Source organism: Natator depressus, chromosome 16 (assembly GCF_965152275.1).
Source record: "Natator depressus isolate rNatDep1 chromosome 16, rNatDep2.hap1, whole genome shotgun sequence".
In the NCBI taxonomy this organism is placed as follows: domain Eukaryota; kingdom Metazoa; phylum Chordata; order Testudines; family Cheloniidae; genus Natator; species Natator depressus.
This window is the reverse complement of record NC_134249.1, coordinates 2,845,036-2,864,226: the sequence shown is the minus strand read 5'-3', so window position 1 is coordinate 2,864,226 and position 19,191 is coordinate 2,845,036. Positions and strand designations below refer to the sequence as shown.

Sequence of the window (19,191 nt, the reverse complement as noted above, 5' to 3'; positions counted from 1 at the left end):
GGGGCAATATCTATAAAGATCTGTCAGTTGACAGTGAAAGCAATTTCCATCTCCTCCCTCGCTAGTTAGGTGCATCAGGCATGCACATTCATTCTAACTATGATGATGATGATGATTATTACTTGCTTTACTGAGGGAATCCCTCACTCACAGTTACAACATCAGGTACAATTTGTGAGATTAGCTCTACTTTTGTGTGTGTTACTCTGCTTCCATATTGTATTCCTCCATATATACACTGTTTAGAGAGAGCATGGAATACCAGCTTAACGATTTCAATCCCATAACCAAACAGAAACTTTCAATAACAATATCTGTAAATCAGCTAGTTCAGTCCCAGAGGGTCTCCAAAGTAAATATCCCATAATAATGAGCAGACTTGTTACAGCAGAACATACTGACCTATCTTTATATGCGAGGACCAGCTCTATGAAAATGAATAGCTTTTCTTCTCTCAGGCAGATGCCCATAATCTTCCTCCTTCCCCAGTTCAGCTAATTAAACAGAATTTGCATCCACTTTACTGGGAAAGCTAAGGGACTCAGAACAAAATCCCAGTGATGAGTGCATCACAGTTGTGTGTCAAGAGGAGGGAGCGTGCACAGGGCAGAGGAGGAGGACAACAAACTATAAGACACATGGAGCTATCATGTGGCTGTTTATTTTCGCTGGGACCCCATCTGCTGATATACTGAATCATCTCTGGTCTGTCTCATAACTCTTAGGATCGGTAACAACATAAGTTGTTTCGCACATTAAGGACTGGCCAGCTCCTAAATCTTGCTTAGGGGGATCAGTGGGGTTTACTGCACTGGGAGAAGGGTGAGTTTTCAGATAATGGGACTTGCCTAGAACTGAGTCGCAGATGGGCCTGCTTTCCCATGCCAAGAACCTCTACCCTCCTCCAGGCTTCCTTACCAAAAGCAACCTCCCCCTGCTGCCCAGTTTGCCTGGGATCTGTCTGAGAGGAGGTACGCTAAGTCTCGTGAATCTCGTGAAGAGGGTTACTGTCTGTTCGGTGGCTTGCATTGCTGCCTGCTTTTAGCAGGCAGTTGTCCAAGTATGGGAATATCATAATTGCATTTCTGCGCAGGTATGCTGCAACCACGGCCAATACCTTCGAAAACACTAGAGGGGCAGTAGAGTGGCCAAAGGGAAGGACCCTGTATTGGAAGTGGTCCTGTCCGATGGTAAAATGGAGAAATCTGAGATGAGAGGATGTATTGTTACATGAAAATACGCATCCCGGAGGTCAAGGGATGAGAACCAATCACCTCTTTCTAGAGCTGGAATTATGGTACCTACTGTGACCATCTTGAATCGTTGTGTTTTGACAAACTTGTTGAGTCATTGTAGATCGAGTATTGGTCTCTAGCCACCGGATTTTTTCTTTGTGAGAAAATAGTGGGACTAAAATCCTCTCCCTCTGTGTTCTCTGTGAACGGGTTCTGCTGCTCCTAGCTTCGTGAGGTGGCTCACCTCCTGGCACAGTAGAGACTCGTGAGAGGGGTCCCTGAAGAGGGACGGGGAGGGAGGATGGATAGAGGCGTTGGGGGAAAAATGGGGGATGGAGTAACCAGTTTGTATGATTTCTAGCACCCATTTGTCAGATGTGATGGTCTTCCAGATTGGATAAAATGGAACTAGACAATATCTGAATGGTTGGGAGAGAGATGGTGTCACCAGCACAGATAGACCTGGGGTTCTCGTGTCCTCAACCAAAGCTTCAAATTTGTTGTCTGGAGGTTGATGGTTGGGACTCAGCTACTGAAGAAGTGGATTGGCATCCCCTCGGGGGCCTGTGACTCAAATCACCATTGTTGTTGCGAATACATGGTCTGGCAAAAGTGTTGGGGTACATAATAATTTCTCTGTTTTTTCCTGGGTTTTGGTGTATAGATTCCAAAGGATTGGAGTGTCGCTTGTGAATCCTTGAGGGAGTGGAGAGAGTCATCTGTCTTCTCATCAGAAAGAGTTTGGGACCCTCGAATGGCAAATCCTAAACCATGGATTGCACGTCCTTAGTGAAGCCGGAGAGATGGAGCCATGAGGTCTCTCTCATCACAACAACTGTTGCCACTGAACTTCCAGCTGTGTCCGCAGAATCAAGTGCGGCTTGCAGGTCTCTTTTGGAGATGAGTTGTCCCTCTGATACAAGTGCTGTGAATTGTTCTCTCTTGTCCTCGGAAATAAAATCAGTCAATTCAGACATTTTTGTGTAGTTAATATAGTCATATTTTGCCAGAAATGCCTTGTAGTTGGCTATATGGAGGTGTAGTGTAGCCGAGGAATAAGCCTTGCGGCCGAAAAGATCAAGTCTTTTCCACTCTTTGTCATGAGGTGTGGTTTTGGGCTGTTGTTGCCTATCACGTTCCTGGACCGCATCCACCACTACGGAATTGGGCGCTGGATGTGAAAAGAGGAACTCTGTGCCCTTGGCTGGTACATAATACTTTTTTGTCAGACCTCTTGCAGGTTTTGACAGGGTCCATCAGCACATCATTCATAGAGATTTTTGAATGAAGCAGATGTATGCAAAATGTCCACTAGTTTGTGTTGTGCCACTTGGACCTCCTCAAGGGAGATGTCCAGGGAGCTAGCCACCCTTTTAAATAGATCCTAAAATAGTCTGAAATTGTCCCCTATATTATTGGGAGGAGGCATAATGGTGTCATCTGTGGATAGTGATGGCAAGTGGGTAGGTGGTGCTCCTTCCAGGATCGGAGGTTCTTCCTCATCTTCCTCCGGTTCCCCTGCCACCATCAAAGATCCAGGCACCGAAGCTGCAGATGACTGCTGTATGCCGGGTCTGGATGTGGCAGGCAGTCCCTGTTGTGTGGGGTATGCCGCCCACGGGTTCCAGTATGCCCACTGGGGTGGGGGAGACGTGCGGGCCTCCAGGGCTGGCCGTACCATTGAAAATACTAGGGATCAGTGTAATATGTCCCCTGAGGGGGTCCTGAGTTAGTCAGTTCATGGTAGAGAGGAGATTGTGGAGGGAGATCTCCTTGTCCTTCCTCACTCTCATCCTCCTCTTCACTCGAATAGGGAGGAGCAGAATGTATTGGAGATCACAGAATCATAGAATATCAGGGTTGGAAGGGACCTCAGGAGGTCATCTAGTCCAACCCCCTGCTCAAAGCAGGACCAACACCAATTAAATCATCCCAGCCAGGGCTTTCTCAAGCCTGACCTTAAAAACCTCAAAGGTAGGAGATTCCACCACCTCCTTAGGTAACCCATTCCAGTGCTTCACCACCCTCCTAGTGAAAAAGTTTTTCCTAATATCCAACCTAAATCTCCCCCACTGCAACTTGAGACCATTACTCCTTGTTCTGTCATCTGCTACCACTGAGAACAGTCTAGAGCCATCCTCTTTGGTACCCCCTTTCAGGTAGTTGAAAGCAGCTATCAAATCCCCCCTCATTCTTCTCTTCCGTAGACTAAACATCCCCAGTTCCCTCAGCCTCTCCTCAGAAGTCATGTGTTCCAGTCCCCTAATCATTTTTGTTGCCCTCCGCTGGACGTTTTCCAATTTTTCCACATCCTTCTTGTAGTGTGGGGCCCAAAACTGGACACAGTACTCCAGATGAGGCCTCACCAATGTCGAATAGAGGGGAACAATCACGTCCCTTGATCTGCTGGCAATGCCCCTACATATACATCCCAAAATGTCATTGGCCTTCTTGGCAACAAGGGCACACTGTTGACTCATACCCAGCTTCTCGTCCACTGTAACCCCTAGGTCCTTTTCTGCAGAACTGCTGCCAAGCCATTCGGTCCCTAGTCTGTAGCGGTGCATGGAGTTCTTCCATCCTAAGTGCAGGACTCTGCACTTGTCCTTGTTGAACCTCATCAGATTTCTTTTGGCCCAATCCTCTAATTTGTCTAGGGCCCTCTGTATCCTATCCCTAGCCTCCAGTGAATCTACCTCTCCTTCTAGTTTAGTGTCATCTGCAAACTTGCTGAGGGTGCAATCCACACCATCCTCCAGATCATTTATGAAGATATTGAACAAAACCGACCCCAAGACCAACCCTTCGCGCACTCCACTCGATACCGGCTGCCAACTAGACATGGAGCCATTGATCACTACCCGTTGAGCCCGACAATCTAGCCAGCTTTCTATCCACCTTCTCGTCCATTCATCCAGCCCATACTTCTTTAACTTGCTGGCAAGAATACTGTGGGAGACCGTGTCAAAAGCTTTGCTAAAGTCAAGGAACAACACGTCCACTGCTTTCCCTTTATCCACAGAACCAGTTATCTCGTCATAGAAGGCAATTAGATTAGTCAGGCATGACTTGCCCTTGGTGAATCCATGCTGACTCTTCCTGATCACTTTCCTCTCCCCTAAGTGTTTCAGAATTGATTCCTTGAGGACCTGCTCCATGATTTTTCCAGGGACTGAGGTAAGGCTGACTGGCCTGTAGCTCTCAGGATCCTCTTTCTTCCCTTTTTTAAAGATGGGCACTACATTAGCCTTTTTCCAGTCGTCTGGGACTTCCCCTATCGCCATGAGTTTTCAAAGATAATGGCCAATGGCTCTGCAATCACATCCGCCAACTCCTTTAGCACTCTCTGATGCAACGCATCCAGCCCCATGGACTTGTGCTCGTCCAGCTTTTCTAAATAGTCCCAACCACTTCTTTCTCCACAGAGGGCTGGTCACCTCCTCCCCATGCTGTGCTGCTCAGTGCAGAAGTCTGGGAGCTGACCTTGTTCGTGAAGACAGAGGCAAAAAAAGCATAAGGTACATTAGCTTTTTCCACATCCTCTGTCACTAGGTTGCCTCCATCATTCGGTAAGGGGCCAACACTTTCCTTGACTTTCTTCTTGTTGCTAACATACCTGAAGAAACCCTTCTTGTTACTCTTAACATCTCTCGCTAGCTGCAACTCCAGGTGTGATTTGGCCTTCCTGATTTCACTCCTGCATCCCCGAGCAATATTTTTATACTCTTCCCTGGTCATTTGTCCAATCTTCCACTTCTTGTAAGCCTCTTTTTTGTGTTTAAGATCAGCAAGGATTTCACTGTTAAGCCAAGCTGGTTGCCTGCCATATTTACTATTCTTTCTACACATCAGGATGGTTTATCCCTGTAATCTCAATAAAGATTCTTTAAAATCTTTATTGAGGCAGGGCAGAAAAGGTGGGGGAGTAGCACTGTATGTAAGGGAGCAGTATGACTGCTCAGAGCTCCGGTACGAAACTGTGGAAAAACCTGAGTGTCTCTGGATTAAGTTTAGAAGTGTGTGCAACAAGAGTGATGTAGTGGTGGGAGTCTGCTATAGACCACCGGACCAGGTGGATGAGGCTTTCTTCCGGCAACTCACGGAAGCTACTAGATCGCATGCCCTGATTCTCATGGGTGACTTCAATTTTCCTGATATCTGCTGGGAGAGCAATACAGCGGTGCATAGACAATCCAGGAAGTTTTTGGAAAGCGTAGGGGACAATTTCCTGGCGCAAGTGCTAGGGGAGCCAACTAGGGGGGACGCTTTTCTTGACCTGCTGCTCACAAACCGGGTAGAATTAGTGGGGGAAGCAAAAGTGGATGGGAATCTGGGAGGCAGTGACCATGAGATGGTTGAGTTCAGGATCCTGACGCAGGGAAGAAAGGTAAGCAGCAGGATACGGACCCTGGACTTCAGGAAAGCAGACTTCGACTCCCTCAGGGAACAGATGGCCAGGATCCCCTGGGGGACTAACATGAAGGGGAAGGGAGTCCAGGAGAGCTGGCTGTATTTCAAGGAATCCCTGTTGAGGTTACAGGGACAAACCATCCCGATGAGTCGAAAGAATAGTAAACATGGCAGGCGACCAGCTTGGCTTAATGGTGAAATCCTAGCGGATCTTAAACATAAAAAAGAAGCTTACAAGAAGTGGAAGGTTGGACATATGACCAGGGAAGAGTATAAAAATATTGCTCGGGCATGTAGGAAAGATATCAGGAGGGCCAAATCGCACCTGGAGCTGCAGCTAGCAAGAGATGTCAAGAGTAACAAGAAGGGTTTCTTCAGGTATGTTGGCAACAAGAAGAAAGCCAAGGAAAGTGTGGGCCCCTTACTGAATGAGGGAGGCAACCTAGTGACAGAGGATGTGGAAAAAGCTAATGTACTCAATGCTTTTTTTGCCTCTGTTTTCACTAACAAGGTCAGCTCCCAGACTGCTGCGCTGGGCATCACAGAATGGGGAAGAGATGGCCAGCCCTCTGTGGAGATAGAGGTGGTTAGGGACTATTTAGAAAAGCTGGACATGCACAAGTCCATGGGGCCGGACGAGTTGCATCCGAGAGTGCTGAAGGAATTGGCGGCTGTGATTGCAGAGCCCTTGGCCATTATCTTTGAAAACTCGTGGCGAACGGGGGAAGTCCCGGATGACTGGAAAAAGGCTACTGTAGTGCCCATCTTTAAAAAAGGGAAGAAGGAGGATCCTGGGAACTACAGGCCAGTCAGCCTCACCTCAGTCCCTGGAAAAATCATGGAGCAGGTCCTCAAAGAATCAATCCTGAAGCACTTACATGAGAGGAAAGTGATCAGGAACAGTCAGCATGGATTCACCAAGGGAAGGTCATGCCTGACTAATCTAATCACCTTTTATGATGAGATTACTGGTTCTGTGGATGAAGGGAAAGCAGTGGATGTATTGTTTCTTGACTTTAGCAAAGCTTTTGACACGGTCTCCCACAGTATTCTTGTCAGCAAGTTACGGAAGTATGGGCTGGATGAATGCACTATAAGGTGGGTAGAAAGCTGGCTAGATTGTCGGGCTCAACGGGTAGTGATCAATGGCTCCATGTCTAGTTGGCAGCCGGTGTCAAGTGGAGTGCCCCAGGGGTCAGTCCTGGGGCCGGTTTTGTTCAATATCTTCATAAATGATCTGGAGGATGGTGTGGATTGCACTCTCAGCAAATTTGCGGATGATACTAAACTGGGAGGAGTGGTAGATACGCTGGAGGGGAGGGATAGGATACAGAAGGACCTAGACAAATTGGAGGATTGGGCCAAAAGAAATCTGATGAGGTTCAATAAGGATAAGTGCAGGGTCCTACACTTAGGACGGAAGAATCCAATGCACCGCTACAGACTAGGGACCGAATGGCTAGGCAGCAGTTCTGCGGAAAAGGACCTAGGGGTGACAGTGGACGAGAAGCTGGATATGAGTCAGCAGTGTGCCCTTGTTGCCAAGAAGGCCAATGGCATTTTGGGATGTATAAGTAGGGGCATAGCGAGCAGATCGAGGGACGTGATCGTTCCCCTCTATTCGACACTGGTGAGGCCTCATCTGGAGTACTGTGTCCAGTTTTGGGCCCCACACTACAAGAAGGATGTGGATAAATTGGAGAGAGTCCAGCGAAGGGCAACAAAAATGATTAGGGGTCTAGAGCACATGACTTCTGAGGAGAGGCTGAGGGAGCTGGGATTGTTTAGTCTGCAGAAGAGAAGAATGAGGGGGGATTTGATAGCTGCTTTCAACTACCTGAAAGGGGGTTCCAAAGAGGATGGCTCTAGACTGTTCTCAATGGTAGCAGATGACAGAACGAGGAGTAATGGTCTCAAGTTGCAATGGGGGAGGTTTAGATTGGATATTAGGAAAAACTTTTTCACTAAGAGGGTGGTGAAACACTGGAATGCGTTACCTAGGGAGATGGTAGAATCTCCTTCCTTAGAGGTTTTTAAGGTCAGGCTTGACAAAGCCCTGGCTGGGATGATTTAACTGGGAATTGGTCCTGCTTCGAGCACGGGGTTGGACTAGATGACCTTCTGGGGTCCCTTCCAACCCTGATATTCTATGATTCTATGAAAATACAGCCAGCTCTCCTGGATTCCTTGCCCCCTCATGTTATTCTCCCAGGGGATCCTGCCCATCAGTTCCCTGAGGGAGTCGAAGTCTGCTTTTCTGAAGTCCAGGGTCCGTATTCTGCTGCTCTACTTTCTTCCTCGTGTCAGGATCCTGAACTTGACCATCTCATGGTCACTGCCTCCCAGGTTCCCATCCACTTTTGCTTCCCCTATTAATTCTTCCCGGTTTGTGAGCAGCAGGTCAGGAAGAGCTCTGCCCCTAGTTCCCAGCACTTGCATGAGGAAATTGTCCCCTACATTCTCCAAAAACTTCCTGGATTGTCTGTGCACCGCTGTATTGCGCTCCCAGCAGATATCAGGGTGATTGAAGTCTCCCATGAGAACCAGGGCCTGCGATCTAGTAACTTCTGCGAGTTGCCGGAAAAAGCCTCGTCCACTTCATCCCCCTGGTCCGATGGTCTATATTAGACTCCCACCACGACATCACCCTTGTTGCTCACACTTCTAAACTTAATCCAGGGACACTCAGGTTTTTCTGCAGTTTCATACTTGAGCTCTGAGCAGTCATACTGCTCCCTTACATACAGTGCAACTCCCCCACCTTTTCTGCCCTGCCTGTCCTTCCTGAATAGTTTATCTCTATCCATGACAGTACTCCAGTCATGTGAGTTATCCCACCAAGTCTCTGTTATTCCAATCACATCATAATTCCTTGACTGTGCCAGGACTTCCAGTTCTCCCTGCTTGTTTCCCAGGCTTCTTGCATTTGTGTATAGGCACTTGAGATAACCCGCTGATCGCCCCTCTTTCTCAGAATGAGGCAGGAGACCTCCCCTCTCACGTGCTCCTGCTCGTGCTTCCTCCTGGTATCCCACTTCCCCACTTACCTCAGGGCTTTGGTCTCCTTCCCCGGGTGAACCTAGTTTAAAGTCCTCCTCACTAGGTTAGCCAGCCTGCTTGCGAGGATGCTCTTCCCTCTCTTCGTTCGGTGGAGCCCGTCTCTGCCGAGCACTCCTCCTTCTTGAAACACCATCCCATGGTCAAAGAATCCAAAGCCTTCTCTCCGACACCACCTGCGTAGCCATTCGTTGACTTCCACGGTTCGACGGTCTCTACCCAGGCCTTTTCCTTCCACGGGGAGGATGGACGAGAAGACCACTTGCACCTCAAACTCCTTTATCCGCCTTCCCAGATGCGAGGAGACTCGGTGCCGAGCATGACATGTTTGCGTTGGTGCCGATGATAGGGGAGTCAGGGACAACTAAGAGACTAAGAGACCCTTGTGGCTGAGAAACTGCTGCGATGTCTGTTTGATTGGCCCCGAGGCAGTATCATTGTCGGTGCTGGGAGCTGCTGTGTATAAGCTTGCACTGAAGGCTGCGCCGCTGTGTGTACCGAGCATGCCTTTGAAGGAGCCACCGTTTGTCCCAGTGCCATGCCATTGCGTGCGGATCGCAGCGTTGGTATTGGCAGTGCCGAGGCATGAGGTTTAGAGTTCCCCTTAGTGCCTCTGTCAGAGCCGGCTCATTTAGAGTCTCTGCCTCTAGCGGTACCAGTGGTGCTGGGTGGTCCTGCTGTGTCTATAACCGGTGCTGACAGTGCAGTCGATGCCGGTGCTTAGTGTCCACTCGTGGAACGTCATGTCTTGGCTGATTCCTGCATTGGGGACACAGGTGCCTGCCTTTTTGACGTTTTTTGGCAGGTTGCTCAGATGCATGGTTGAGGAGGGACCCCTGTCAGAAGCCGTGGTCAGAGAAGTTTCACCAGGAGGGCTCCGGGCTCAGATGCAGGTCTAAGAGACTTCTCCTTAAGGAGGAGCTTTAACTGCAAATCTCTAGCTCTTCTTGTCCTAGCAGTGAGCTTGAGGTAGTGCTGGCACTTCTGAGTTGTGTGCGTTTCGCAGAGGCAGCGAACACACTGATCGTGGCCATCTGAGACAGGTATAGCAAGCTTGCAGTTGAGACAGCGTTTAAAGCCCAGGAAACCAGGCATTCCTGTCAGTGGGGGCTTTCGCTCTCAGAGCGGCTGTGTATTCGAAGGTTCAACTGAAACTTCTGCCCAGCCAGTAGTTCAAAAGAAAAGGAAAAGGAAAAAGGGTTTTGTTTTGTTTTAAACTAGGTGACAGGGATAAAACAAAAAGGGAAACAATGTAAATAGCTGTTAATGAGAAAACTAAGAAACTAACTGTTAAACTAACTAACTACTAAGTAGCGAGGCACTGCTGATTGCTCTGACTCTGTAGCGGAGGGCATAGAGAAGGAACTAAGTGGGGGGGCTGGTCACACAGCATCAGTTAACTGCCTGAAGCAGCATGAGATGGGGACCATGCATGTGCGACCCAACCGGGCACTGTTACCAAAAGTCTCTGAGTACAAGCACAGGGGCGCACAAACACCTAAAATGGAGCACCCCAAGGGACAGCACTCAAAGAAGAACAATTGGAACCAAATCCTCAAAAACCGCAAACACCTGCCAATGCGTGTCCTGACTTGCAGCATGAGCTCTCCCTGGAACATTACCCTGCTCATATGCATGGAATTTCAGGGTGTACTGACATTTACAATAAAAAGAAAACTGATCAAAGGTTCCAAGTAATTCTTCAGTTATACTGTATGTTAATACCCATAGGTAAATTCAAGGGCTGAATTTTTTAACTGAGGCATTGTTTTTATTATCCTGCACTAACAATAATACAAACAACAATGTTACAGATCAAGCTGGTGGCCAAATCTCTTTCACACTGCAGGTACCTTGCTGGGGAAAAGATGAGGGAAACCTTTGGAAATATGAACATACATTGGGGTGGTGCACTTAAAGTCCCACCCGGGTTCCAGAAATAGATCCACATAGGAAATTCCATTAGAACAGGCAGAATCCTTCAAATTGCTGGAGTCTTTGTCACTCATTGCCCTGGCAGATCCACCTACCCCTATCTGCTGTACCCCCCAGTCTCTTTTTGCAGAACCACTGGTACATACCCTACAGTCATTAATACAGCAGGTGCAGTTAGACAGATCTGGCAGTGTATGAATAAAAATCCTGAAGAAGCTAAAAACTCACCAACAGGACATGATGATAATAATGATGCTTTGTAGTTATACCATATAGTGTTTTATACCTTCAGTGTGATTTCTAACCCTGGGTAATTCAACGGGCACTGTAAACTCCAAAAGCACATTTCTGTCTGAACTGTTTTTCTTACTGTTGTTACAAGTAACATCTAAGGTTAAAGGAAACAAATCTCTGTTTTTTTTCAGCTTGCTCGCTCTGTGCTTTGACAGCACTTTATGCACGGACAATTGCACCATTTCTCCTGTACAGTCTGTTTCCTCTGCGTGTGGGTCTTTCACAGGTTTGGGAGAGCAATTCCTTCAACTCCCTTTGTAAATTGACAGGGGAAGTATGACCTACTGGATGTTCAGGCTTACAAGGCAGAAAATCCTCAGGTCTAACCCTGGGTGAACCATCAACCTGTTGTATGGTTTTAAACAAATCTCTTAATTCCTCAGTGCCTCAGTTTGCCCACCAATACAATGGGAATTAATTACAATTACATGCTCCAGGGGAGGGTTTGTGAGGATAATTCATTTATGTTTGAGCAGCATTTTGGAGATGTGAAGATGAATATGTAACACAGTATCACTACAGGATGGAATGGAATTCACAGCTTAGGTTAGCAAATAACATTCAGTCCCAGAAAACAGGGAAATATGCAATATCCAGTTGTGCTGATGGAGTGAGGGACCTACACCGGATGCAAATTATAGGGGGCACCTGAGGATTTCTGCCAAGAGTCATTACCTTGTTAATGTCACAATGCAAGGAAACCTAATTACCTCTCCCAGTAATAATCAATGCAAAATGTTAAACAGAATGGATTCTGAGTGACATTTAGGAGTGAAGCAGATCCCTTAGAAGGATGTGAACTGTATTACTTCTCCCGTAAGGTTGCAAGAGCCCTTTAAATTCCCTTCAACAGCAGCCATCCCTATTTCACAGGAAAGATATATGTGCCTCCTTCTTCTCATGGCTTATCTCTTTTAAGCTGATTGGCTTGTAACTCACAAAGTCAGAATCCCCAGATGAGTAATGTGTGGCCTCTTATGTGAGCCTGATGGAGCCAGTACTCAAAGCTGACCATCACATGTTTATGCAGAACCATTCTGAAGCCACGATTTGTGCCATATCATGGAAGAAACAGCCAATTAGTCACTAGCATCTAGTTCTTCAACAACACAAAGTGAAAATTTCCATAATTTATGTGCTTTGTTTTTAAACAACATCAATTAAGCTCCAAATGACAGCAGACGTTGCTTGCTGGACATGTGGGAGGATGGATTAAATGATTCACTGGAAAGGTGATTAAATGATTTAGTGTAATATCACATACCTGGATCTAGATTATATTGTTCTAGGAGCCTGAAGACCAGTTTGCTTAACATTTTGTGGTTGAGTTTGTTAGGTCGTAAACCTTGATACTGCCTGTAAACAAAACAAAACAAAAGCAAGGAAGAAACATCAATGCAAGCAGATAAGATACTTCTCCCTTTTAATAGCAGGGATGTTGTCTGATGCTTGGTGGTGGTGACAACCTCTTTTCCCTCCTCATCTATTACAGCTGAGCCTATACCATTCTTTCCTCCAACTGGGTCTAAATTAGCTGTTACCACTCACGAAAGACATCGCGGATAGTTCCCTGAAAACATCCACTCAATGTACAGCAGCAATCAAAAAAGAAAACAGAATGTTAGGAACCATTAGGAAAGGGATAGATAACAAGACAGAAAATATCATACTGCCATTATATAAATCTATGGTACGCCCACACCTTGAATACTGTGAGCAGTTCTGGTCACTCCATCTCAAAAAAGTTGCATTAGGAAGGGAAAAAATGCAGGGAAGGGCAACAAAAATTACTAGGGATATGGAACAACTTCTGTATGAGAGATTAAAAAGACTGGGACTCTTACATTTGGAAACGAAACAACTAAGTAGGGATATGATAGAGGTCTATAAGATCATGACTGGTGCGGAGAAAGTGAATAAGGAAGTATTATTTACTCCTTCACATAATACAAGAACCCAATGAAATTAATAGGCAGCAGGTTTAAAACAAACAAAAGGAAGTACTTCTTTACACAACACACAGTCACCCTGTGGAACTCATTGCCAGGGGATGCTGTGAAGACAAAAACTATAATTAAGTTCTAACAAGAAATAGATAAGTTCATGGAGGATAGGTCCATCAGTGGCTTTTAGCTAAGATGGTCATGGATTCAACCCCATGCTCTTGGCATCCTAAGCCTCTGACTGCCAGATACTGGGAGTGGATAAGAGGAGATGGATCACTCGATAATTGCCCTGTTCTGTTCATTCTCTCTAAAGTATCAGCCACCATCAGAAGACAGGATACTGGCCTAGATGGACCACTGGTCTGACCCAGTCTGGACATTCTTATGTTCTGGAAAGTCCTAGCCAATAAAGCCTCCATATGGTCCAATTAAACCTTCAAAACACTGCTTCTGAGACAGCAGCAAGGTGGAGAGCTTACTTTAAGGTAAGTGCTGCTCTTTCCATCAGTTAGCTGATACTTGTGTCTTCGTCAGTCTCCGATTCTCCATTCAAGGGCTTTAAGAGTTCACATCAGGACCTGACTTCCAGCAACCTAGTACGTAATACCCACTCTGCTTTTATTAGCATTGTATCTGCTGCATGTATGCTGTTATTTTGATTGCACTGCTGGTGCTTACTTGGCATAAGCCACTTTAGTGGGAGGTGGTTTATAAATTAAAAAACAACCCTGATAATTTCACTGGAAAAGGAATGATGAGTATATACATTTCTTGTTTTTTGCCACTGTATCACGGGAATACTAGACACACATGCATGGAGTGAGTGCAAAGGCTTTTTACTTTGACTAGGGCTATCTGCAGATGGCTCCCTCACAACTGCACCACTTCCTGGCTTAGCACTGCTATCTGAAGCTGACGGAAAGGGAATTTTCAGTTAAAATTCAACTGAAATCAGGGTTACCAACTGACGATCCTCATTCTCATCCCCACGTCTCTCTGCCAGATATGCACAATGGATATTGCGACTCTCAGCCTTCCACAGCAAAGCCCCAGAGTCAGACGGCTGTTGAGGTCTCCTGGATAAGATCTACTTCAATGTTTTTTCATTTTTAGCTTCCCCGCGCAAAGTGCTCAGCCCCTGACACTTCCAATGATATCAATGGGAGTGATAGGTGCTCAGTGCCTCACAGAATAAGGCCTTCGGAAAGACCAAATTTCACAGTTACCAGAAATTTTCCCTTCTCTGATGGGAAGTGACTTACCCTGTGGCTTTTAACATGTTATTAGTGAATGTAGAAAGAGCACTGGAAAACATATTGTCCTTAGCTGATAGCTATTTAGCACCTGCTCATAATGTTATATAATATTGTATGCTGTTTGGATATAAGAAGGACAAAACGCTGGAAAATAGAATAATCTTCTACCTTGAGATATCTGTAGTATTAAAATTAGGTTCACACCACATATCCAGGGTCTGCAAGAGTTTGCACTGGAGATCAGGATATTCTGCCACATAAGCCTCCACTAGGTTAGTTTTCTCTTGAAGTAGTAATGGAGTGCACATCTAGGAAGAAAAATAGTTTTACACTTGTGAAGCACTACAGAGACATTGTGCTTTGTACCTAGTGCAGACTGCTGCCCATCGCATTGGCTCAGCAGCACTGGCCACAGCACTGGAGAGGCGGAGCCAAGTCTCCAGCCACTCCCAGCCTACAGGCACAGGAGCAGTCCCATTTTGCTGCTGCTCAGAATGTGGAGAGTGAGCCTTATACCCCTGCATGCGTGCTCGGGATGGGCCACACTCTGTCTCAAAGTCTTCAATACCTAGGTCTGTAAGTGCTTGAGAAAAGTTTTCTGAATTGCTTCAATGTTAGAAAAATATTTCTACACTGAAATATGCTTCAAGGAAGTTTTCTACACAGAATTTTCAACACAAGTATTATCAATAACATTACAAACCTTTGCATTAGAATTTATTTAACCAAGGCCACCTCTTACCACCACGTAGGTAGAAAATACCTCTTATCTTCCTACACCCATTATTCTGAATGGGGGGAGCAGGGGAGGAGATGAGATTATTTTTGCATTTAATAAACCTTATTACAGAAACAATAATTTGCAAAACAGAATCAACACAGCTGGAGTATCATCCCAGTTAGAAAAATATTCTATTAAGATGGAATGTGGTATAAAAAAATCTTTCAGCCACTTCACAGACTGAAATGTCATTTTTAGCAGCTCCCTAGCGACTTCTTGCAAATTAGATATTAGTGTATAGTACTGGTATATAACTTCCACTTTTGTGAAAGACTGTGCGTCTTGTTTAGCAAAGGATACATATGATGATAGAGGAGACTACAGGGGAAACAGACTTACCTTCTCCACATCTAGTTCCAGCTGTAAGTTTAGCTTTATACTCAGAATGGCTGCCTAGAAAACACAAAAGGTAGAAAATATTTCTGGTTGTAGAGGAGAATGTGTGTTTGGGAGAGCTTATAAACAGATGTGTTTCTAAACTGAAGTATAGATGGTTTATACACATTTTCCACAGAATGATTCTTTTTATTGTTATATTCTGAATGTGCTAATTACATGCATTTGGCTGCACAGATTTCATTTAGAAATCCACAAAAACATCATCAGTGGCACTACACGTTTTAAACAGTATTAAACCTCAGAAGAAAAATTCTGAGATTAAGCACTCTATTAAAAAATTTAGAGCGAAAAACCAGAGTCTCTAGTCAAGTGTTTGGAAAGACTCAACTGACAGGTAATTTTCTCCAGAATATACATTTAAAAAAAGGAACAAAAAAGGATATTTATGAGTTAACTTGAACACAAATCTTGCTGCTTTTAAATTTTCTATGTAGTTATATTTTGTGAAAACATCTCATTCATAAATTTGAATACAACTAAAATAAGATTTTTAGTTTCAATCACTTAAATGTAGCTCCACATACACGAGATGCGATGAATCACAAATAAAAGGATGATAATGATTATATTGTGCCCTTTTATGCTGTGTTCTGAACATTGATGAACTAAGTCTTGTAATCCCCATGTGAAGTTCCTCAGAATCAGTATCCTAATTTTGCAGATGGGAAAGTGAGCCACAGAGTGGCAAAATGATTTGAGGAAGGTCACACAAGCAGTCAGTGGCATAACCAGGAATAGAACCAAGATCTTCTGCATTCAAATCCTATGTTTTAACCCCAAGAACTTGCTTCCATACTGGCTTCAGTTTCCCTCCTCTACTAGGTGCAACTCCCACCCTAGTACAATAAGGTGATACAAAACAAAGGATAACTGTTGCTCATGAATTCAAAATCAATACACCCATACCATTCTGCCAGGGGGTTGCTAAAACATGTTCTTTGAGCCCTGATTCAGCAAGGCACATAAACAGTCCTTAAGCCCATCCCTATTCAGCAAATCACTTAACCATGCACTTCAGTCTCAGGCCTTGTCTACACTACCAGGTTTTGTCACCAAAACTGCCGTTTGTCGACCCAAACAGTGAGTGCATACACACTGCAAGGCAACTTTTGTTGGGGAAAATGCCTGGTTTGGGTGACAAAACTCATCCACCCTCACGAGAGATTTAACTCTTTTTCCTCTACATTTTTGTTGACAAAGTGCAAGTGTAGACACCACGCTTCATTTCATCGCTTTAATTGGCCTAAAAGGAGGTATCCCACAATGCCCATCCTGACCCATCCCATCTGGTCAGCAGTTTAAACTCCACTGCCCTGCAGAAAGGTAAACAACCATCCGCCCCTCCCCCTTAGAAGCCCTGGGAATTTTTGAAATTCTATTTCCTGTTTGCTTGGCGTGGAGAGGTCTCATCGTATTTTCCCAGGTGACCATGGTGGCTTATCGCAGCAAATGCTGTCCCGCTTGGACCACTGCAGATCTGTTGGATCTGCTCAGTATATGGGGAGAGGCAGCTGTGAAGTCCCAGCTGCGCTTGTGTCAGGGTTCCTTCCCCACTCTGAACTCTAGGGTACAGATGTGGGGACCCACATGAAAGCTCCCTAAGCTTATTTCTACCAACTTAGGTTAAAACCTGGTACACTGCCACCACCAAGCAATTTAACAAAGAATCAGAGAAAAGCCCACTTGGAGACGTCTTCCCCCAAAATATCCCCCCAAGCCTTACACACCCCCTTTCCTGGGGAGGCCTGAGAATAATCTCCTAACCAATTGGTTACAAAATGGTTAAAGACCCAAAACCCTGGGTCTTGGAACAATGGAAAAATCAGTCAGGTTCTTAAAAGAAGGATTTTATTTAAAAAAAAAAAAAAAAAAAAGGTAAAAGAATCACCTCTGTAAAATCAGGATGGAAAACACTTTACAGGGTAATCAGATTCAAAACACAAAGGATCCCCCTCTGAGCAAAACTTAAAGTTACAGAAAACAGGAATAAACCTCCCTCTTAACACCGGGAAAATTCACATAAAACAAAAGATAAACTAATCCGCCTTGCCTGGCTTACCTATACTGGTTGCAATATTGGAGACTTGGATTAGGATGTTTTGGAGAAGATGGATTTCTGTCTGGCCTCTCTCAGTCCCAAGAGAGAACAACCAGATAAACAAAGAGCACAAACAAAATCCTCCTCCCCCGCCAAGATTTGAAAGTATCTTTTGTCCCCATTGGTTCCTTTGGTCAGGTGCCAACCAGGTTATTTGAGCTTCTTAACCCCTTAAAGGTAAAGAGGAATTTTAGGCTACCCTTATGGTTATGACAGCTTGAGACGTAGGAATTGGGATACCTATGGGCAGATGTCCCAAGGCTTGTGCAAAAAGGGCTAAGATCGGGACATGTTAGAGTGCAGAGCGAAGATAAAGGAGCTGGGGCAGCCGTACCATAAAGTGAGGGAGGCAAACCGTCGCTCAGGTGCTTCACCCTAAGACCTGCTGGTTCTATAAGGAGCTGGATGTTATCCTCAGTCGTGACCCCACCTCCATCACCAAGAGCCCCGTGAATACTTTGGAGGGCACAGAGGCAGCAGAAAGAGGACCTAACCCGGAGGATGAAGTTATTAATGAAGAGGTGGAGTTAGATGAGAAAGTGCAGCTCCCAGTGGAATCAACCGGTGGGGCGGTCAGGCAGCCAGGAACCATTCTCCACTCCAGAGGTGTCTAGCCAGTCTCAGCAGTTGCTCTCCGGTGAGCAAGAAGCAGGAGATGAGGTTTCTGGTAAGTGGCTGTGGTTTGTGTAGTATGGAGGTGGGTTCAGGGTATAGAAGTGTACAAGGTTGGCTGTGTTTCTGTGAGCTGGACATTTCCCTGTATAGCTAATCAGTATGGGGAACAGTGTGTTGATGCACGCCAAGATCTCACAGGAATCCTCCAGAGAGATCTCCAGGAAAGTTTCCTGGAGGTACTCGGTAATCCTCTGATGAAGTTTCCATGGCAGAGTAGCTTTGTTCCTTCCCCCATTGTAGGAAACTTTCCCACACCACTGGTCAATCACCTGTGCAGGGACCAAAGCAGCACATAGACGAGCAGCATAGGAAGCAGGGCAGAAGCCACAAGCATGGAGTAGATGTAGCCTCGTTTCCCTGCTTACCCTTAGCAGTGAGATATCTGCTAGAATGACCCCCGCCTGTGGAAAAGTGTGGAAGAATTTTAGAATTTGTTCCCCAGAATGCTGCATCACAACCCTTGCAAACAGTGTGTGCTCTTTTCCCCATGTGAAGTAGCCCCCTCTCCGCCCCTGCCAACACTCCCCATGCTTTGGCTGTTCGCGGAGATGTGTGCCTGGCTAGGGTCAGTGAGAAAGTGACGGCAACTTTGCAAAAGGCGTATTTAACAGAAACGTTTCAATGCTGTGCGTGAATTTAACAATCCCATGTCTGTGCATTATCCCCTGTGCTTCACCAGATGTGGCCTTCAGGAACACCCCACGTACCCCAGCCAAGCGTCTCCACCAGATAAGAAAGCGCCCAAGACGCAGCAAAGACGACATGTTCCGGGAGGTCCTGAAGTGCAGCAATGCAGAAAAAAGAGAATGAAAGGAGTGCTGGGAAGCCAAACGGCCGGACAGAAAAGAGAATCATGTGTTTAAGGATGCTACTAAGCAGATGATTAAAGTAATGGAGAAACAAACACAGATGCTGAAGTCCTTAATAATGCTGTAGACTGAGCAGATCAGTGCTTGACCTCATCTGCAGCACATTCAGAACTCTTTTCCATGCCTCCCCCCAAACTCTGCCCGCACATTCCTTTCCACCTTCCAGGGCTTCTCAGTTTCCCCTTCACTCCAACCCCGCAGACAACTTTCACAATGACAGCTGGACCTACACACAG

The 19,191-nt window shown here is 45.7% G+C and overlaps 1 protein-coding gene across 4 annotated transcripts in view; it reads right to left on the bottom strand.

Moving 5' to 3' along the window:
• EXD3 (exonuclease 3'-5' domain containing 3) overlaps positions 1-19,191 on the bottom strand; it is a 584,821-nt gene that overhangs the window by 404,023 nt on the left and 161,607 nt on the right. For all 4 annotated transcript variants that reach the window (XM_074974168.1, XM_074974170.1, XM_074974172.1 and 1 more), the window contains exons 7-9: positions 15,254-15,307; positions 14,302-14,441; positions 12,196-12,287 (exon numbers count right to left, since the gene is read on the bottom strand). In XM_074974168.1, the coding sequence (XP_074830269.1) occupies positions 12,196-12,287; positions 14,302-14,441; positions 15,254-15,307 (286 nt within the window). The remainder of the gene's footprint in view (positions 1-12,195; positions 12,288-14,301; positions 14,442-15,253; positions 15,308-19,191) is intronic.